At 51.7% G+C, this 22,531-nt stretch overlaps 1 protein-coding gene across 4 annotated transcripts in view; it reads right to left on the bottom strand.

Annotated features, from left to right (window-relative positions):
• cdh16 (cadherin 16, KSP-cadherin) overlaps positions 1–22,531 on the bottom strand; it is a 151,534-nt gene that overhangs the window by 97,851 nt on the left and 31,152 nt on the right. For all 4 annotated transcript variants that reach the window (XM_072517796.1, XM_072517794.1, XM_072517795.1 and 1 more), the window contains exons 5-7: positions 14,815–14,953; positions 10,144–10,302; positions 1,387–1,583 (exon numbers count right to left, since the gene is read on the bottom strand). In XM_072517796.1, coding sequence (XP_072373897.1) covers positions 1,387–1,583; positions 10,144–10,302; positions 14,815–14,953 — 495 coding nt within the window. The remainder of the gene's footprint in view (positions 1–1,386; positions 1,584–10,143; positions 10,303–14,814; positions 14,954–22,531) is intronic.

Below are 22,531 nucleotides of genomic sequence, written 5' to 3'. Positions count from 1 at the left end.
CCCATCGCTGATCAATGCTCCCTTGCCAAAGCTGTAAATAATTATACCATCTCTGTCTCGAAAAAGAAATACTTTATTGAATTTTCAGTCCTGAATTAGCTCAGCTTCTTGACTTACCTCTGCGTGATTCTATATTTAAATGCAGATCGCTATCACTGAGATTCTGTTTCAGAAAATGACAAAACAACTCATGACTAGACAAATTACAGCTTCTCTGGCATATATTGGAGTTCAGAAACCCCCCCCCCCCCCCAACTCCCACACCGCTCTTCCACTTACTTTCCCTTCCCCTCCCCCTGATCCTCCCCCTCACCTTCTCCTTCTCACCCCTCATCTCCTCGACCTCCACATCTCTCCAATCTTCACCCTCACCCTTCCCTCTCCCTCCCCCCCCCCCTCTACAGACCCAGGGAATCATTGAGGAATCCTTTTTGAACAGAATCAACATTCTTTGCTCTGGATGAAAAGGAGAATCAGATGGCAGCACCTCCTGGTGGCTGGTGTTTGGAGGACGCTCGATCCCTGGGCCTTGCCACTGCTTATCTAGACATTGGGTAAGGAAGGGTGCGTTTCAGACAGAAGGGGACTGGAGGTCCTCTTATAGGTGTCCCAGGGAGGGTGAAACCGAGGAAAGATCTGTATCAAATCCCAAAATTTGACAGGCACATGGGCGGGATTCTCCGGTCCTGAGGCTAAGTGTTGACCCGTCGGAAACGCCGTCCCGTTTCTCGACGGCGTCAACGCGGCCTCAGGATCAGCAATTCTGGCCCCTACAGGGGGCCAGCATGGCACTGGAGCGGTTCACGTCCCTCCAGCTGCTGATCCCGGTGTGAACTGGGTGCCACGGGATCCGCCCATGCGCAGTGGCACCGGCGCCAACGTGCGCATACGCAGTGGCTTCCTTCAACACGCCAGCCCCGAAGCATAACGCAGGACTACAGGGGCCGGCGCAGAGGAAACGAGACCCCCAGCCCGAGAGGCCGGCCCGCCGCAAGGTGGGCCCCAATCGCGGGCCTGGCCATATCCCCCCCCCCCCGGGATCGGATCCCCTCCCCACAGGCTGCACCCCGACCCTTCCACGCCGGGTTCCCGCCGGCTGGGAGCAGGTGAGGACGGCGCCGGCGGGACCCGCCGTCTTTACAACGGCCGCTTGGCCCATCCTGGGCCGAGAATCGCGGGCCGGCCGCATAGAGTGGCCCCCGACTGGCGCCGCGCCAACCATGCCAGCGCCAATGGTGCTGATTCGCGTGCCAGCGTCGGGGAGGAGTGGCGCGACCCACGCCGGTCGCATGGATTCTCTGGCCCGGCCCTGGGTTGAGAGAATCCCGCCCCATATCAGTGCAAGTCCTCCTTTTGGTATTCCAGCTCTACTGACAAGTTCCTTACCTTTGAGATCGCGAGAGGATACGGCCCTTCGTGGTTCTCCAGCACAGAGACAATATCAGGACGGACCCAGAGGTTTTTTGTAATGGTGATTATGACGTCCACGTGGGTGTAGTAGCCCTGATTTAGATCACCCATATCTTTAACTTGCACAGTCAGGGTATACTCGTTAACCAAACCTGGGTCCAACAATTCAGCACCTACAATACCAGACGCAAAAACGTTACATCTACTGCAGGGAGGAAACAGGCAACATTCCTCGGAAGGTTAAAAGGAGATTTAATGGTGGAGTTTGAAATCACAACGAGACTAGACAGAGCAAAGAATGAGAAAATTGAATTGGCTGAAGGTCAATCAATGCCGAGGGGCATAGGGGGATTGGCAAAAATGCTATAGTGAAATGAGGAAAATCCTTTCAACACAGAGCGTGGATATGATCTGAATGTACTGATAGGGCAATGGATACAGATTCAATAGTCACCATTGAAAGGTAAATTGGATAAATAGCCAAAGGTGAAAAAATTGCAGTGATATGGGAAAGAGTGAATGAAAGGGACTAACTGGACTACTCTTTAACAGAGCTAGTATAGACCTGATGGGCTGAATGGTGTCCCTCTGAGCTGTGCTATTTCCTCTGATTCCTGTGGCGCAGATCGCCTGCCTGTTATAAAAACTTCCTGATCTTAAAGACACAGATGGAAATTGGGTGGGATCAACAAGGAGGAGGGAAATACTGCTCCAGGTTAGCTGGTGGTATATTGTGTCACAGATTGCAGCCCCCTGGTTACGAGCTGGACATGTGGAAGAGGAACATGTTCAACGAAAGAGTGTACATTTTGGAGCTGTGTCCAGCAGAGAGGCAAGGTTCGAAATGAGGTTGAGCCATTGGTTAGTAAACAGTGTGGCATAGAGGGCTGGTTTAGCATACCGGGCTAAATTGCTGGCTTTCAATGCAGGCCAGCAGCACGGTTCGATTCCCGTACCAGCCTCCCCGAACAGGTGCTGGAATGTGGTGACTAGGGGCTTTTCACAGTAACTTCATTTGAAGCCTACTTGTGACAATAAGCGATTTTCATTTTTCAACAAACGATAGCTCAATTGATTTAGCTCGAGAGAACAGGGGACTGGAGTGAAAAGCCAACATTTCTCTTATTGTGAAAGATTCCGCATATGCCCAACCTCCGTTTCTGTACATCAACAAAGCATTTTGCCTGCTCAATGGGACCAAATGTCACACCTTCCAACTTTGATAGTACCAACATGTCATTCTAACAACTGTCAGTGACTATTGAATAGACATCATTTTAACAGCTATTCAGAGGAGCAGTGACTCATCTCCTGCTCCTCGATGACACACAGCAGTAAGCACTGCAAGAGTAATTCATTGTGTAAAACAGCAAATTGCTTCACTCTGATAAGGTGCCATGTAACTGTGGGGAGTGTTAGGATTGTATTACATGCCTGGCTGCTGTTCTGTGCTTTCTTATTCAGTGAAGGTCATGTTCTTGCCAATGTTGGGATTTCATTAAAAGATTCATCAAGTGAACTTTCTCCAGTGGATAGAGGCACGAATATCAGACACAGGTCAATCCCAGGTCAGCTGATTGCAGGAGAGTTGCTGTGATTAAAGTTTGTGTGCTGGGGGTTAAGCATCAACTGAGGGAAGAATGAACAGATGGAGGATCTGCGGCGGCACGGTAGCACAGCGTTTAGCACTGTTGCTTCACAGCGCCAGGGACCCGTGTTCGCTTCCCACTCGGGTCACTGTCTGTGCGGAGTCTGCACGTTCTCCCCGTGTCTGCGTGGGTTTCCTCCGGGTGCTCCGGTTTCCTCCCACACGTCCCGAAAGACGTGCTGTTAGGTGAATTGGACATTCTGAATTCTCCCTCTGTGTACCCGAACAGGCGCCGGAATGTGGCGACTAGGGGCTTTTCACAGTAACTTCATTGCAGTGTTAATGTAAGCCTACTTGGGGCTGGTTTAGCACAGTGGGCTAAACAGTTGGCTTGTAATGAAGCCGACTTGTGACAATAAGCGATTATTATTATTGACACAAATAAAGATTGTTATTATGTGAAGTATACGTATCAGGTCAGACTAATTGGGATGAATAGGGAGTGGGGAGAGTGTGGGACTCGCTCCCACAGGGAGTGGGGAGAATGTGGGACTCGCTCCCACAGGGAGTGGGGAGAATGTGGGACTCGCTCCCACAGGGGAGTGGTGAGAATGTGGGACTCGCTCCCACAGGGAGTGGGGAGAATGTGGGACTCGCTCCCACAGGGAGTGGGGAGAATGTGGGACTCGCTCCCACAGGGAGTGGGGAGAATGTGGGACTCGCTCCCAGAGGGAGTGGTGAGAATGTGGGACTCGCTCCCACAGGGAGTGGGGAGAATGTGGGACTCGCTCCCACAGGGAGTGGGGAGAATGTGGGACTCGCTCCCACAGGGAGTGGGGAGAATGTGGGACTCGCTCCCACAGGGAGTGGGGAGAATGTGGGACTCGCTCCCACAGGGAGTGGTGAGAATGTGGGACTCGCTCCCACAGGGAGTGGGGAGAATGTGGGACTCGCTCCCTTACGGAGTGGTGAGAATGTGGGACTCGCTCCCACAGGGGAGTGGGGAGAATGTGGGACTCGCTCCCACAGGGGAGTGGGGAGAATGTGGGACTCGCTCCCACAGGGAGTGGAGAGAATGTGGGACTCGCTCCCACAGGGGAGTGGGGAGAATGTGGGACTCGCCCCCACAGGGCGTGGGGAGAATGTGGGACTCGCTCCCACAGGGAGTGGTGAGAATGTGGGACTCGCTCCCACGGGGAGTGGGGAGAATGTGGAACTCGCTAACACAGGGAGTGGGGAGAATGTGGGACTCGCTCCCACAGGGAGTGGTGAGAATGTGGGACTCGTTCACACAGGGAGTGGTGAGAGTGTGGGACTCGCTCCCACAGGGAGTGGGGAGAATGTGGGACTCGCTCCCACGGGGAGTGGGGAGAATGTGGGACTCGCTCCCACAGGGAGTGGGGAGAATGTGGGACCCGTTCCCACAGGGAGTGGTGAGAGTGTGGGACTCGCTCCCACAGGGAGTGGGGAGAATGTGGGACTCGCTCCCACAGGGGAGTGGGGAGAATGTGGGACTCGCCCCCACAGGGCGTGGTGAGAATGTGGGACTCGTTCCCACAGGGAGTGGTGAGAATGTGGGACCCGCTCCCACAGGGAGTGGGGAGAATGTGGGACTCGTTCCCACAGGGAGTGGGGAGAATGTGGGACTCGCTCCCACAGGGAGTGGGGAGAATGTGGGACTCGCTCCCACAGGGGAGTGGGGAGAATGTGGGACTCGCCCCCACAGGGCGTGGGGAGAATGTGGGACTCGCTCCCACAGGGAGTGGGAGAATGTGGGACTCGCTCCCACAGGGAGTGGTGAGAATGTGGGACTCGCTCCCGACGGGGAGTGGGGAAAATGTGGGACTCACTCCCACAGGGAGTGGGGAGAATGTGGGACTCGCTCCCACAGAGAGTGGGGAGAGTGTGGGACTCTCTCCCACAGGGAGTGGGGAGAATGTGGGACTCGCTCCCACAGAGAGTGGGGAGAATGTGGGACTCGCTCCCACGGGGAGTGGGGAGAATGTGGGACTCGCTAACACGGAGTGGGGAGAATGTGGGACTTCGCTCCCACAGGGAGTGGGGAGAATGTGGGACTCGCTAACACAGGGAGTGGTTGAGAGGAATAGTGTTGGTACATTTAAAGAGAAGCTGGATCAACAGGAGAGAGAGAGGAATAGACGGATGGTGCTGCTCGGCTGGGAGAAGCCCTGTGTGGAGCATGTACATTAGTACGAGACTGGTGGGCCGAATGGTCAGTCCCTGTGCTGTAAACTCATTGTACAGGTGGTTTCACGGGGCGAGCAGCTTGGGAATGGGATGGGAGTTACAGCTGAAGCTCCCAACCTGAACCCGATCCTAATGGCCAGACCCAGATGTCTGAATGTCGAGAGCAGACGGAAAGGAGCTTGATCCTAGTGTCCTCCCATGTAACCAGCTCACTGGGGCACTGTGGCAGATGGAGAATGATCATCTGTCGAGGTGAAATATAAATGTTGCCACAGCCCCAGAGGACCAGAGGCTGCTCTCCTCTTTGAGAGCTGGTGGTGGTTTGGCAGAGGATTGCTCCCCCTGTGAAACCATACAGAGTGAGGGTCTGCAAGGGGCAGAGAACAGGGGAGCTGGCCGGCACGATGGAGCAATGTGGAGAGATTAGAACATCTCAAACTTTACAGCTTAGAGAAAGATGTAGAAAGGAGACAACACTGGGACATAGAAAACATTAAGAGCGGGATTCTCTGATCCTGAGGCTCAGTGTTGACGCTGTTGTAAACGCCGTCGCGTTTCTCACCGGCGTCAATATGCACTCAGGAGCAGCGATTCTGGCCCCTGCAGGGGGCCAGCACGGCACTGGAGCGACCCACGCCGCTCCAATTGCCGATCCTGGGTCAGATGGGTGCCGCGAGTTTGTGCAGGCGCAGTGGGACCAGCGCCAATGCGCGCATGCACAGTGGGACCAGCGCCAATGCGCGCATGCACAGTGGGACCTGCGCCAATGTGCGCATGCACAGTGGGACCAGCGCCAATGCGCGCATGCACAGTGGGACCAGCGCCAATGCGCGCATGCACAATGGGACCAGCGCCAATGCGCGCATGCACAGTGGGACCTGCGCCAATGCGCGCATGCACAGTGGGACCTGCGCCAATGCGCGCATGCACCGTTGGACCAGCGCCAATGCGCGCATGCACCGTTGGACCAGCGCCAATGCGCGCATGCACAGTGGGACCTGCGCCAATGCGCGCATGCACAGTGGGACCTGCGCCAATGCGCGCATGCACAGTGGGACCTGCGCCAATGCGCGCATGCACAGTGGGACCAGCGCCAATGCGCGCATGCACAGTGGGACCTGCGCCAATGCGCGCATGCACAGTGGGACCTGCGCCAATGCGCACATGCTCCCTTCTCCGCGCCGGCCCGATGCAACATGGCACAGGGCATCAGGGGACGTCGCGAAACAAAAGAGACCCCCAGCCCGAGAGGCCGGCCCGCCGATCGGTAGGCCCTGATCGCGGGATAGGCCACAGTGGAGACCCCCCCCCCCCCCCCCCGGGGCTGGACCCCCACCTGGCCGCCCCCGCATGCATGCACACCGAGGTACCGCCGGGTAAGAGCACACGCTGATGGCGCCGGCGGGACGGGGATTTTTTGCGCGGCCACTCACCCCATCCCGGGCGGAGAATCGCAGGGGGGGGGGGCGCGTAGAGCGGCCCCCGACCGCCGCAGTGCCGACCACGCCGGCGGCAATGGCGCCGGTTTTCCGCTCTCCGGAGAATCGGTGGACCGGCGTCGGGGCAGGGTCGCGCGATTCGCGCCCGTCCCGGCGATTCTCCGGCCCGGCCTGGGCTGAGAGAATCCCACCCCAAATGTTGTAGATAATACAAATTTCAGTAAAGGTAAATGGAAATCAGTAAAAGGTAAAGGGACAACAGGTAGCGGGGAGGAATTCTTCATTCCCACATTAAGAAGTGTTTGTTTAATTCGCCAGGGAAGTTACACAGATATGAAAACCACAAGTAAATGTTCTCAGAGAGATTTGAGCACCACAATCCCGACTTCTTGAGCATCCTCGATTTCATCTCTCCACCAGTGGGGGTCACGCCCTCAGCACCTGGGAGCCAAACTCGGGAATTTATTTTAAAATTTGCTCATGAGATGTGGGCGTGGCTGGACAGGTCAGCATTTATTGCCCATCCCTAGTTGCCCTCGAGAAGGTGGTGGTGAGCTGCCTTCTTGAACCGCTGCAGTTCATGAGGAGTAGATATACCCACTGTGCTGTTAGGGAGGGAATTCCAGGATGTTGCTCCAGCGACAGTGAAGGAACGGCAATATATTTCCAAGTCAGGATGGTGAGTGACTTGGAGGGGAACCTCCAGGTGGTGGGGTTCCCAGGTATCCGCTGCCCTTGTCCTTCTAGAATGGTAGTGGTCGTGGGTGTGGAAGGTGCTGCCGAAGGAGCCTTGGTGAGTTACTGCAGTGCATCTTGTAGATGGTACACACGCCCGCCACTGTGCATCAGTGGTGGAGGGAGTGAATGTTTGTGGATGGGGTGCCAATCAAGCGGGCTGCTTTGTCCTGGATGGTGTTGAGCTTCTTGAGTGTTGTTGGAGCTGCGCTCATCCAGGCAAGTGGAGAGTATTCCATCACACTCCTGACTTCTAGATGGTGGACAGACTTGGGGGGGGGGGGGGGGGGGGGGGGAGTCAGGAGGCGAGTTGCCCACTGCAGGATTCACAGACTCTGACCTGCTCTTATAGCCTCGGCATATATGTGGCTAGTCCAGTTCAGTTTCAATGGTGGCCCCCTGGATGTTGGTAGTGGGGGATTCAGTGATGGGAATGCCATTGAATGACAAGGGGTGATGGTTTGTTCCTCTCTTGTTGGAGATGGTCCTTGCCTGGCACTTGTTACGTGCCATTTGCCAACTCAAGCCTGGATATGGGGGTTTTGCTACATTTGGACATGCATCATAGAATTTACAGTGCAGAAGGAAGCCATTCAGCCCATCGAGTCTGCACCGACCCTTGGAAAGAGCATCCTACTTAAGCTCACGCCTCCACCTTATCCCCTTAACCCGGTAACCCCACCTAACCTTTTGGACACTAAGGGCAATTTATCATGACCAATCCACCTAACCGCACATCTTTGGACCGTGGAGGAAACCGGAGCACCCGGAGGAAACCCACGCAGACACGGGGAGAACGTGCAGACTCCGCACAGACAGTGACCCAAGCCGGGAATTGAACCTGGGTCCCAGGAGCTGTGAGGCAGCAGTGCTAACCACTGTGCCACTGTGCCACATGCACTGCTTCAGTATCTGAGGAATTGCAAGTGATTGATTGATTGATTGATATTTATTGTCACATGTCCCGAGGTACAGTGAAAAGTATTTTTCTGCGGCCGAGGGAACGTACACAGTACGTACATAGTAGACAAAAGAATAATCAACAGAGAACATTGACACATGGTACATCAACAAATAGTGATTGGTTACAATGCGGAACAAGGGGCCAAACAAGAGCAGCATAGAGCGTCGTGAATAGTGTTCTTACAGGGAACAGATCAGTCCGAGGGGGAGTCGGTGAGGAGTCCAGTAGCTGTGGGGAAGAAGCTGTTCCTATGTCTGGAAGTGCGGGTCGTCAGACTTCTGTATCTTCTGCCTGATGGAAGGGTCTGGAAGAGGGCAAAGCCTGGGTGGGAGGGGTCTCTGACAATGCTGTCTGCCTTCCTGAGGCAGCGGGAGGTGTAGATGGAGTCAATGGGAGGGTGGCAAGCTTGCGTGATGCATTGGACTGAGTTCACCACAGTAGCGATCATGGGCCGAGCAGTTGCCATACTAAGCTGTAATGCAGCTGGATAGGATGCTCTCTTTGGCACATCTGTAGATGTTTGTGAGAGTCGATGCAGACATGCCAAATTGCTTTAGCTTCCGTAGGAAGTAGAGACGTTGTTGGGCTTTATTAACTGTTGCATCAACGTGAGTGGACCAGGACAGACTGATCCTGATGGTGACACCCATCAGTCGTGGTGTTGAACATCAGCAGCAAACATCCCCACTTTGACCTTATGATAAAAGGAAGGTCATTGATGAAGCAGCTGAAGATTGGGCCTGACCTTCTCCACCTCTCTATCGCCTTCTCCTCCCATAAGATGTTCTTTATAATCTACCCCTTTCACCAGGCATCTACCCTCATCTTTTTTATTCTTTCAAAGGATGTGAACTGAGTGACTTGCCAGACAATTTCAGAGGGCAGTTAAGAGCCAACAACATTGCTGTGGATCGCAATTCACATGTAGGCCAGACCGGGTAAGGGTGGCACATTTCCTTCCCTAAAGGACATTCATGAACCAGGCAGGATTTTACAACAATTGGCGATAATTTCAGGGTTGCTGTAACTGAGACTAACTTTCAATTAATTACATTTGAATTGCACCAGCTGCCTTGATGGGATTTGAACCTGCATTTGTGAAGTCTGAAGCTAGGCTTCTGTGTTGTTAGTCCAGTGGCTTGACCACTACGCCACCTTCAATGCCTTGTGGAGCTTTACTTCCCCTGTTGCCTGAAACTGTGGGAGGATTGAAAATGAATCAAAGTAATAATAATCGCTTATTGTCACAAGTAGGCCTCAATGAAGTTACTGTGAAAAGCCCCTTGTCGCCACATTCCGGCTCCTGTTAGGGAAGCCCGGTACGGGAATTGAACCCGCGCTGCTGGCATCGTTCTGTATTACAAGCCAGCTGTTTAGCCCACTGTGCTAAACCAGCCCCAGGAGCTGGGACTGAACCAGAATTCCTCACTGATTCTTTTCAGGGGCCCACTAGGCTTCCGAGGGTTTTGTTGAAGGATCAGTGTCAGGAACGTCGAGGGCACAGGGCGATGGGTCGGTGCAATGATTCTCCAGTGGGGAGTTTCCCATTGCACCAGTCTGGAGACAGAGAGAGAGAGAGAGAATGAGAGAGTGAGAGAGAGAATGACAGAGCGAGAGAGAGCATGTATGAGAGAATGAGAGAGAGAGAGAGAATGAGAGATGACGGAGAGCATGAGAAAGGGAATGAGGGAGAGAGAGAGAGAGAGAGAGAGAAAGAATAAGAGAGTGAGAGAGAGAATGACAGAGCGAGAGAGAGCATGTATGAGAGAATGAGAGAGTGAGTGAAAGAAAAACCATACCTTCAGAAGTCAGAAAAATGTCACCATTCCGGGGCCGAATCGCAAACATTTTATCAGAGGGCTGTGTCGGAACCTGCCGGATGATTTTGTAGTGCAGGTCACCGCTGGGCAGCGAGGGGTCATCCAGGTCAATGGCCGGTGTGGACAGAATCCGGTATCCTACAACAAAAAATAGGTTCAGATAGATTTGGAGCACAGAAACAGATTAATCAACCCAGCTGGTCTCAGTTAGACCTCACGTGTCACCTTCCATCCTTGTCCTCCCCATTCTATCCCCATCGTCTTCCATCCATTTCTCCCTCATGTGTTTCCACAGCTTCCCTTTCAACGTAGTGACACTCACTCACTCCCTTCCTCTGGTTACCAGTTCCACATTCTCACCACTCCCTGGGTGAACACCTTTCTCCTGAATTCCCATTCAATTTATCAGTGACTATTTTATTTTGCAGGAACTGTATAGACAGGAATTCAGGGCCATGCATCCCTCCAAATCCAGCAGATTTGAATCCATAACTCACTTGCATTGATCAGCCTGTCTGCTGATCGGTTTAGGCGAGGGTTGTCCAGTTGGATTATTTTTTTACTCACTTTTTGGACCCGTCATTATGTTGATTGTTTGATACAAGTCGGTGAGCCGGTTAGTTTAATTAGACTAATTGAACCATAATTGCTGGAACCCAGGCCTTGTTCCTGTGGCCTCACCTGAGTACAATCTCCGCAGATGAGGGGGGCGGAGCCACCCCATAACCAAGGGGTCTCTGGGACATAAATACCCCGGCCGGGCGCGGGAGACCCTTTGGGGACTAGGAGGTGTAATACAATAGGAATAATAAATTGGAGTTTACTTCTTTTAAATTATTTTTATTCTCCTCCTTTTTCACATTTTCTCCCAAATTTACACCCACCAACCGTAAACAATAATCAGTAACGAATACAATGTCAATCTCCATATCAGCAACAACAATCCCACCCTCCCATCAAATCCCCAAACAGCAAATCTCCCACAGTCACCATTAACATATACAGCCCCCCCCCCCCCCCCCAACCCTCCCAACACCCACCCTAATGTTCGATGTAATCTAATTCCTGAAAGTATATAATGAATACATTGATACATTGAAGATAGGAGCAGGAGGAGGCCTTTTGGCCCTTCGAGCCTGCCCCTCCATTCATCACGATCATGGCTGATCATCCAACTCAATAGCCTAATCCTGCTTTCTCCCCATAGCCTTTGATCCCATTCTCCCCAAGTGCTATATCCAGCCGCCTCTTGAATATATTCAAAGCTTTAGCATCAACTACTTCCTGTGGTAATGAATTCCACAGGCTCACCACTCTTTGTGTGAAGAAATGTCTCCTCATCTCTGTCCGAAATGGTTGACCCTGAACCCTCAGGCTGTGACCCCTAGTTCTGGACACACCCATCATTGGGAACATCTTCCCTGCATCTACCCTGTCCAGTCCTGTTAGAATTTTATAAATCTCTATGAGATCCCCCCTCATTCTTCTGAACTCCAGTGAGAACAATCCCAACCTAGTCAATCTCTCCTCATATGACAGTCCCGCCATCCCTGGAATCAGTCTGGTAAACCTTTGCTGCACTCCCTCGAGAACAAGAACATCCTTCCTCAGAGAAGGAGACCAAAACTGCCCACAATACTCCAGATGTGGCCTCACCAAGGCCCTGTATAATTGCAGCAACACAATCCTGCTTCTATACTCGAAACCTCTCGCAATGAAGGCCAACATACCAACTTTACCGCCTGCTGCACCTGCATGAATGGCGCCCAGGAATTGTGGAACCCCTCTATCCTACCCCTCAGTTCAAACTTAACCTTCTCAAGAGTCAAGAATTCCAGCAGGTCCCCCCACTACGCCAGGGCACAGGGTGGAGTGGTTGACCTCCATCCCAACAGGATCCGCTTTCGGGTGATCAATGAGGGAAAGGCTACAACATCTGCCTCCGCACCCGCTTCCAACCGTGGCTGGTCCGATATCCCGAATATGGCCTTCCGGAGGCTCAGGTCCAGTTCCCCGTGCACCACTTTAGAGATTACCCGGAAAACCTCCTTCCAGTAACCCTCCAGCGTTGGACAGGACCAAAACATGTGAATGTGGTTTGCGGGCCACCCCCCAGCAACGTTCACACACATCTTCTACCCCCTCAAATAGCCAGCTCATCCTCGCCCTTGTGAGGTGTGCTCTATACACCACCTTCAGCTGTAAATTGGAGTTTTCTAACAGTCGCCGCTTCTGCGTGGTGGCTTGCCTGTGACTTTACACTGGCGACGAGGCTGGAAGGCTGGGCTGACCCGACCATGGTTCCGCCTCCACGTAGATTCCGTGGGACCTTTTCAAGCAGCAATGTATCTGCTTATCGTGGAGGTGCATTCAAAATGAATGGACGTCCATCGCATGACCACAGCGACTTTGCGAGCAACCACTGAGTGGCTTCGACACACCTTTAGGGTTCGCACACTTCCCGAGGTGCTGGTATTGGACAACGGCACAGCTTTTACAAGTGTGGATTTCGCCGGCTTTCTAAAGTAAAACAGGGTTGGCCATTACGCACTGCACCTTACCACCTGCCATCCAATGGTTTGGCCGAACGGGCAGTGCAGCTGTATAAGCTCAGCATGCAGGAACAGACCTCCAGTTCGCCGGGGACCTGTCGACAACAGGACCATACCGCATGCCACCACCAGGGTGGCGGCCGCGGAACATATTTAAAATATATTTAGAGTACCCAATTCATTTTTATTCTAATCAAGGGACAGTTCAGTGTGGCCAATCCACCTAACCTGCACATCTTTGGGTTGTGGGGGTGAGACCCACACAGACATGGGGAGAATGTGCAAACTCCATACGGACAGTGACCCGGGGCCAGGATCGAACCCGGGTCATAGACATAGAATTTACAGTGCAGAAGGAGGCCATTTGGCCCATCGAGTCTGCACCGGCCCTTGGAAAGAGCACCCCACTTAAGCCCACACCCCCGCTCCATACCCATAACCCAGCAACCCCACCCAACCCTTTTGGACACTAAGGGCAATTTAGCATGGCCAATTCATCTAACCTCGGGTCCTCGGCCTGTGAAGCAGCAGTGCTAACCACTGCACCCTCGGAACTGTTAATGGGATGTCGGCTATGCATGCGATTGAGCCTCATCTTGCCGGACATCGGGGAAAGATCCGTGACCAGCAGGAACAGGTCGGGACGCAGTGAAACCAGATCCATCAGGGAATTTCTAGCAGGCGACCACTTATACATCTGAAACTTCATCAATGGGGCGCTGTGGAACCCTGGTATAATGAATTGAAGTTTTGTTACAGCCATTGCTTCTGCGTGGTGGCCTGCCTGGAACTTTACACTGGCGACGAGGATGGATGGCCGGGCCGGCCACGGTGACGTGATTAGGGCCAGTCTCGCACTCCGTACGAGTACAAGGTAAAGAATCACATATTCACGTGACCCACCTCTGCAGCTGAACCTTACAGGGCCTCGAGGCCAGGGCAAAGCCTCACGACCAGTGGTGCCCCTTCCTCTGGAACCCAGTGAGGTGATACCCAGTGATGCCCAGTGAGGCGAATGGGCCCCTCAATTCGGAGATGCAGGAGGTCGACTCATCCGACCCAGAGTCTGGCATGGAGACTTTGCCTACAGCAGTCGAAACAGGCGCAATAGTGACCCCAGGGCTAAGCACAGTGGAACTACCCAGGCATTCGACCCGCAAAGATCGCTCCCCAGTTCGTTACACCCCTCCAGACCCAGAACAGCGGGCGTTTGAGAGATAGCCTCGAGCTAAGTGGGCAATGGATCTCCCCTCTCCTGCCGTCAGAATGGAAGATGTATCAGACTTGGGGGGGAGGGGTGTAATAACCCAACTCGGAGGTCATGGAATCTGCAACCTGAATCCTTGTGGCCTCATCTGAGTACGATCTCCCTAGATGAAGTGGGGGGGGGGGGGAGCCCCCCATTAAACCAGGGGCTTCTGGGATATAAATACCGGGGCCAAGTGTGGGAGACCCTTTGGGGAGTCGGAAGAGTAAATTTGAGTTTTATGACAGCCATCGCTCCCGAGTGGTCGGCTTGCCTGGAACTTTTCAATATTGTTACTTATTGTGCAAATCTGAGATGTCAATTGTTGATAAAACCCGTTTGGTTCACCCATGTCCTTTCGGGAAGGAAATCTGCCGTCCTTACCCGGTCTGGCCTACATGTGACTCCAGACCCACAGCAATGTGGTAGACTCTTAAAATACCCTCCGAAATGGCTGGACAGGCCACTCTGTTCAAGGGCAATTAGTGATGGGCAACAAATGCTGACCCAGCCCAGCGACGCCCACAATGGAATGTTTAAAAAGGAGTAGTCAGGTTAGTTAGTTGAGTGTTTGGGAGGCGCTGCTTGCTGTTTCACTTTAATAACCGACTGGCTAGTTAGGTGGAATAGACCGCGTAGAGCTGCTTGGCTCCGTTAATTGGCTGGTAAGTTAGTTGTTGGGATTCATCGCGCGATTGGCTGGATATTATTCTCAGTGGGACAGACCGAGGTGGCTGAAGAGTGTTGAATTCTGTACACTGACGCTCCCTGACCTGTGGCTGCTTCGAGCATTTTCTGTCGTAGCAAACCTGCAGTGTTTCATTTTCTCTCTGGGCTCGGTGTGGAGGTTACCTGGAGTTGCTCCCTGGTGCACACTTGCTAAAAATAGCTCCTGCTCAAATAGCGGACCATTGTCATTCCGATCGGTAACAACGATTGTAATAGAAATGGGCTCGTCAAGCTGTCTTCCCTCCGCGTCTGTAACATTAACCTAGGGCATAAAGAGAAACAAAATGAAAAATAGAATTTTAGAAAGCACTTTAACAACCTCGGGATGAAGCCTGGTAGGCCCTGCTTACAGCAGCGGAACCGAAGGGGTGATTGATAGAGGTGTTCACAGTCCTGAATGGTTCTGACAAGAGTAAATAAAGAGAAACTGTTTCTGGTGGCAGGAAGGTCAATAACCAGATTTAAGATAACGGGGAAAAGAAGACGAGGTAACATGATAAACATTCCAGTGTGCGGGATCGCACTCTGCCTGAAGTACAGTGGGAGACGGTTTAATAGGGACTTTCAAAAAGATTTTTTATAAATATTTGAAAGGGGGAAAAAAACGTTATTGGCTGCGAGGAAAGAGCAGAGGCGTGGCTAGCTCTACCAAAGGACCAGCACAGGCAAGCTGGGATGAATGGCCTCCCACTGTGTTGACCCAACGATACTTCTGCATTTGCGCGTTGCTGACAGTGAGGGAAGCATCACGAGTGTGGTTTAGATAGAGGAGTAACTGCCACAGAGTGTGAGGAGACTGTAGAGGAGTAACTGTCACAGAGTGTGAGGAGACTGTAGAGGAGTAACTGTCAGAGAGTGTGAGGAGACTGTAGAGGAGTAACTGTTACAGAGTGTGAGGAGACTGTAGAGGAGTAACTGCCACAGAGTGTGAGGAGACTGTAGAGGAGTAACTGTCACAGAGTGTGAGGAGACTGCGTAGAGCAGTAACTGTTACAGAGTGTGAGGAGACTGCGTAGAGGAGTAACTGTTACAGAGTGTGAGGAGACTGTAGAGGAGTAACTGTCAGAGAGTGTGAGGAGACTGCGTAGAGGAGTAACTGTCACAGAGTGTGAGGAGACTGTAGAGGAGTAACTGTCACAGAGTGTGAGGAGACTGCGTAGAGGAGTAACTGTTACAGAGTGTGAGGAGACTAGAGGAGTAACTGTCAGAGAGTGTGAGGAGACTGCGTAGAGGAGTAACTGTCAGAGAGTGTGAGGAGACTGCGTAGAGGAGTAACTGTTACATAGTGTGAGGAGACTGCGTAGAGGAGTAACTGTTACTGAGTGTGAGGAGACTGTAGAGGAGTAACTGTCACAGAGTGTGAGGAGACTGTAGGGGAGTAACTGTCAGAGAGTGTGAGGAGACTGCGTAGAGGAGTAACTGTCACAGAGTGTGAGGAGACTGCGTAGAGGAGTAACTGTCACAGAGTGTGAGGAGTCTGCGTAGAGGAGTAACTGTCAGAGAGTGTGAGGAGACTGTAGAGGAGTAACTGTTACAGAGTGTGAGGAGACTGTAGAGGAGTAACTGCCACAGAGTGTGAGGAGACTGTAGAGGAGTAACTGTTACAGAGTGTGAGGAGACTGCGTAGAGGAGTAACTGTTACAGAGTGTGAAGAGACTGTAGAGGAGTAACTGTCAGAGAGTGTGAGGAGACTGCGTAGAGGAGTAACTGTCAGAGAGTGTGAGGAGACTGCGTAGAGGAGTAACTGTCACAGAGTGTGAGGAGACTGCGTAGAGGAGTAACTGTCACAGAGTGTGAGGAGACTGCGTAGAGGAGTAACTGTCAGAGAGTGTGAGGAGACTGTAGGGGAGTAACTGTTACAGAGTGTGAGGAGACTGCGTAGAGGAGTAACTGTTACATAGTGTGAGGAGACTGCGTAGAGGAGTAACTGTTACTGAGTGTGAGGAGATTGTAGAGGAGTAACTGTCACAGAGTGTGAGGAGACTGTGTAGAGGAGTAACTGTCACAGAGTGTGAGGAGACTGTAGAGGAGTAACTGCCACAGAGTGTGAGGAGACTGTAGAGGAGTAACTGTCAGAGAGTGTGAAGAGACTGCGTAGAGGAGTAACTGTCAGAGAGTGTGAGGAGACTGCGTAGAGGAGTAACTGTTACAGAGTGTGAGGAGACTGCGTAGAGGAGTAACTGTTACAGAGTGTGAGGAGACTGTAGAGGAGTAACTGTCACAGAGTGTGAGGAGACTGTGTAGAGGAGTAACTGTCACAGAGTGTGAGGAGACTGTAGAGGAGTAACTGTCACAGAGTGTGAGGAGACTGCGTAGAGGAGTAACTGTTACAGAGTGTGAGGAGACTGCGTAGAGGAGTAACTGTTACAGAGTGTGAGGAGACTGTAGAGGAGTAACTGTCAGAGAGTGTGAGGAGACTGCGTAGAGGAGTAACTGTCAGAGAGTGTGAGGAGACTGCGTAGAGGAGTAACTGTTACATAGTGTGAGGAGACTGCGTAGAGGAGTAACTGTTACTGAGTGTGAGGAGACTGTAGAGGAGTAACTGTCACAGAGTATGAGGAGACTGCGTAGAGGAGTAACTGTCACAGAGTGTGAGGAGACTGCGTAGAGGAGTAACTGTTACATAGTGTGAGGAGACTGCGTAGAGGAGTAACTGTTACAGAGTTTGAGGAGACTGTAGAGGAGTAACTGTCACAGAGTGTGAGGAGACTGTAGGGGAGTAACTGTCAGAGAGTGTGAGGAGACTGCGTAGAGGAGTAACTGTCACAGAGTGTGAGGAGTCTGCGTAGAGGAGTAACTGTCAGAGAGTGTGAGGAGACTGCGTAGAGGAGTAACTGTTACAGAGTGTGAGGAGACTGCGTAGAGGAGTAACTGTTACAGAGTGTGAGGAGACTGTAGAGGAGTAACTGTCAGAGAGTGTGAGGAGTCTGCGTAGAGGAGTAACTGTCAGAGAGTGTGAGGAGACTGCGGAGAGGAGTAACTGTCACAGAGTGTGAGGAGACTGCGTAGAGGAGTAACTGTCACAGAGTGTGAGGAGACTGCGTAGAGGAGTAACTGTCAGAGAGTGTGAGGAGACTGTAGGGGAGTAACTGTTACAGAGTGTGAGGAGACTGCGTAGAGGAGTAACTGTTACAGAGTGTGAGGAGACTGCATAGAGGAGTAACTGTTACAGAGTGTGAGGAGACTGCATAGAGGAGTAACTGTTACAGAGTGTGAGGGGACTGCGTAGAGGAGTAACTGTTAGAGTGTGAGGAGTCTGCGTAGAGGAGTAACTGTCAGAGAGAGTGAGGAGACCGCGTAGAGGAGTAACTGTTACAGAGAGGAGGAGAATGCTTAGAGGAGTAACTGTCACAGAGTGTGAGGAGACTGCGTAGAGGAGTAACTGTTAGAGTGTGAGGAGTCTGCGTAGAGGAGTAACTGTCAGAGAGAGTGAGGAGACCGCGTAGAGGAGTAACTGTTACAGAGTGTGAGGAGACTGCGTAGAGGAGTAACTGTTACAGAGTGGAGGAGACTGCGTAGAGGAGTAACTGTCACAGAGTGTGAGGAGACTGCGTAGAGGAGTAACTGTTACAGAGTGTGAGGAGACTGTGTAGAGGAGTAACTGTCACAGAGTGTGCGGAGACTGCGTAGAGGAGTAACTGTCACAGAGTGTGAGGAGACTGTAGAGGAGTAACTGTCAGAGAGTGTGAGGAGACTGTAGAGGAGTAACTGTTACAGAGTGTGAGGAGACTGTAGAGGAGTAACTGCCACAGAGTGTGAGGAGACTGTAGAGGAGTAACTGTCACAGAGTGTGAGGAGACTGCGTAGAGCAGTAACTGTTACAGAGTGTGAGGAGACTACGTAGAGGAGTAACTGTTACAGAGTGTGAGGAGACTGTAGAGGAGTAACTGTCAGAGAGTGTGAGGAGACTGCGTAGAGGAGTAACTGTCACAGAGTGTGAGGAGACTGTAGAGGAGTAACTGTCACAGAGTGTGAGGAGACTGCGTAGAGGAGTAACTGTTACAGAGTGTGAGGAGTCTGTAGAGGAGTAACTGTCAGAGAGTGTGAGGAGTCTGCGTAGAGGAGTAACTGTCAGAGAGAGTGAGGAGACCGCGTAGAGGAGTAACTGTTACAGAGAGGAGGAGACTGCTTAGAGGAGTAACTGTCACAGAGTGTGAGGAGACTGCGTAGAGGAGTAACTGTTAGAGTGTGAGGAGTCTGCGTAGAGGAGTAACTGTCAGAGAGAGTGAGGAGACCGCGTAGAGGAGTAACTGTTACAGAGTGTGAGGAGACTGCGTAGAGGAGTAACTGTTACAGAGTGGAGGAGACTGCGTAGAGGAGTAACTGTCACAGAGTGTGAGGAGACTGCGTAGAGGAGTAACTGTTACAGAGTGTGAGGAGACTGTGTAGAGGAGTAACTGGCACAGAGTGTGCGGAGACTGCGTAGAGGAGTAACTGTCACAGAGTGTGAGGAGACTGTAGAGGAGTAACTGTCAGAGAGTGTGAGGAGACTGTAGAGGAGTAACTGTTACAGAGTGTGAGGAGACTGTAGAGGAGTAACTGCCACAGAGTGTGAGGAGACTGTAGAGGAGTAACTGTCACAGAGTGTGAGGAGACTGCGTAGAGCAGTAACTGTTACAGAGTGTGAGGAGACTGCGTAGAGGAGTAACTGTTACAGAGTGTGAGGAGACTGTAGAGGAGTAACTGTCAGAGAGTGTGAGGAGACTGCGTAGAGGAGTAACTGTCACAGAGTGTGAGGAGACTGTAGAGGAGTAACTGTCACAGAGTGTGAGGAGACTGCGTAGAGGAGTAACTGTTACAGAGCGTGAGGAGACTGTAGAGGAGTAACTGTCAGAGAGTGTGAGGAGACTGCGTAGAGGAGTAACTGTCAGAGAGTGTGAGGAGACTGCGTAGAGGAGTAACTGTTACATAGTGTGAGGAGACTGCGTAGAGGAGTAACTGTTACTGAGTGTGAGGAGACTGTAGAGGAGTAACTGTCACAGAGTGTGAGGAGACTGTAGGGGAGTAACTGTCAGAGAGTGTGAGGAGACTGCGTAGAGGAGTAACTGTCACAGAGTGTGAGGAGACTGCGTAGAGGAGTAACTGTTACATAGTGTGAGGAGACTGCGTAGAGGAGTAACTGTTACAGAGTGTGAGGAGACTGTAGAGGAGTAACTGTCAGAGAGTGTGAGGAGACTGCGTAGAGGAGTAACTGTCACAGAGTGTGAGGAGACTGTAGAGGAGTAACTGTCACAGAGTGTGAGGAGATTGCGTAGAGGAGTAACTGTCACAGAGTGTGAGGAGACTGCGTAGAGGAGTAACTGTCAGAGAGTGTGAGGAGACTGTAGGGGAGTAACTGTTACAGAGTGTGAGGAGACTGCGTAGAGGAGTAACTGTTACAGAGTGTGAGGAGACTGCATAGAGGAGTAACTGTTACAGAGTGTGAGGAGACTGCATAGAGGAGTAACTGTTACAGAGTGTGAGGGGACTGCGTAGAGGAGTAACTGTTAGAGTGTGAGGAGTCTGCGTAGAGGAGTAACTGTCAGAGAGAGTGAGGAGACCGCGTAGAGGAGTAACTGTTACAGAGAGGAGGAGACTGCTTAGAGGAGTAACTGTCACAGAGTGTGAGGAGACTGCGTAGAGGAGTAACTGTTAGAGTGTGAGGAGTCTGCGTAGAGGAGTAACTGTCAGAGAGAGTGAGGAGACCGCGTAGAGGAGTAACTGTTACAGAGTGTGAGGAGACTGCGTAGAGGAGTAACTGTTACAGAGTGGAGGAGACTGCGTAGAGGAGTAACTGTCACAGAGTGTGAGGAGACTGCATAGAGGAGTAACTGTTACAGAGTGTGAGGAGACTGTGTAGAGGAGTAACTGTCACAGAGTGTGCGGAGACTGCGTAGAGGAGTAACTGTCACAGAGTGTGAGGAGACTGTAGAGGAGTAACTGTCAGAGAGTGTGAGGAGACTGTAGAGGAGTAACTGTTACAGAGTGTGAGGAGACTGTAGAGGAGTAACTGCCACAGAGTGTCAGGAGACTGTAGAGGAGTAACTGTCACAGAGTGTGAGGAGACTGCGTAGAGCAGTAACTGTTACAGAGTGTGAGGAGACTGTAGAGGAGTAACTGTCAGAGAGTGTGAGGAGTCTGCGTAGAGGAGTAACTGTCAGAGAGAGTGAGGAGACCGCGTAGAGGAGTAACTGTTACAGAGAGGAGGAGACTGCTTAGAGGAGTAACTGTCACAGAGTGTGAGGAGACTGCGTAGAGGAGTAACTGTTAGAGTGTGAGGAGTCTGCGTAGAGGAGTAACTGTCAGAGAGAGTGAGGAGACCGCGTAGAGGAGTAACTGTTACAGAGTGTGAGGAGACTGCGTAGAGGAGTAACTGTTACAGAGTGGAGGAGACTGCGTAGAGGAGTAACTGTCACAGAGTGTGAGGAGACTGCGTAGAGGAGTAACTGTTACAGAGTGTGAGGAGACTGTGAAGAGGAGTAACTGTCACAGAGTGTGCGGAGACTGCGTAGAGGAGTAACTGTCACAGAGTGTGAGGAGACTGTAGAGGAGTAACTGTCAGAGAGTGTGAGGAGACTGTAGAGGAGTAACTGTTACAGAGTGTGAGGAGACTGTAGAGGAGTAACTGCCACAGAGTGTGAGGAGACTGTAGAGGAGTAACTGTCACAGAGTGTGAGGAGACTGCGTAGAGCAGTAACTGTTACAGAGTGTGAGGAGACTGCGTAGAGGAGTAACTGTTACAGAGTGTGAGGAGACTGTAGAGGAGTAACTGTCAGAGAGTGTGAGGAGACTGCGTAGAGGAGTAACTGTCACAGAGTGTGAGGAGACTGTAGAGGAGTAACTGTCACAGAGTGTGAGGAGACTGCGTAGAGGAGTAACTGTTACAGAGTGTGAGGAGACTGTAGAGGAGTAACTGTCAGAGAGTGTGAGGAGACTGCGTAGAGGAGTAACTGTCAGAGAGTGTGAGGAGACTGCGTAGAGGAGTAACTGTTACATAGTGTGAGGAGACTGCGTAGAGGAGTAACTGTTACTGAGTGTGAGGAGACTGTAGAGGAGTAACTGTCACAGAGTGTGAGGAGACTGTAGGGGAGTAACTGTCAGAGAGTGTGAGGAGACTGCGTAGAGGAGTAACTGTCACAGAGTGTGAGGAGACTGCGTAGAGGAGTAACTGTTACATAGTGTGAGGAGACTGCGTAGAGGAGTAACTGTTACAGAGTGTGAGGAGACTGTAGAGGAGTAACTGTCACAGAGTGTGAGGAGACTGTAGGGGAGTAACTGTCAGAGAGTGTGAGGAGACTGCGTAGAGGAGTAACTGTCACAGAGTGTGAGGAGACTGTAGAGGAGTAACTGTCAGAGAGTGTGAGGAGACTGTAGAGGAGTAACTGTTACAGAGTGTGAGGAGACTGTAGAGGAGTAACTGCCACAGAGTGTGAGGAGACTGTAGAGGAGTAACTGTCACAGAGTGTGAGGAGACTGCGTAGAGCAGTAACTGTTACAGAGTGTGAGGAGACTGTAGAGGAGTAACTGTCAGAGAGTGTGAGGAGTCTGCGTAGAGGAGTAACTGTCAGAGAGAGTGAGGAGACCGCGTAGAGGAGTAACTGTTACAGAGAGGAGGAGACTGCTTAGAGGAGTAACTGTCACAGAGTGTGAGGAGACTGCGTAGAGGAGTAACTGTTAGAGTGTGAGGAGTCTGCGTAGAGGAGTAACTGTCAGAGAGAGTGAGGAGACCGCGTAGAGGAGTAACTGTTACAGAGTGTGAGGAGACTGCGTAGAGGAGTAACTGTTACAGAGTGTGAGGAGACTGTAGAGGAGTAACTGTCACAGAGTGTGAGGAGACTGTGTAGAGGAGTAACTGTCACAG

This window comes from Scyliorhinus torazame, chromosome 10 (assembly GCF_047496885.1).
Source record: "Scyliorhinus torazame isolate Kashiwa2021f chromosome 10, sScyTor2.1, whole genome shotgun sequence".
Taxonomy (NCBI): Eukaryota; Metazoa; Chordata; class Chondrichthyes; order Carcharhiniformes; family Scyliorhinidae; genus Scyliorhinus; species Scyliorhinus torazame.
The sequence above is the reverse complement of the archived record's forward strand: the minus strand, read 5'-3'. Positions and strand labels throughout refer to the sequence as shown.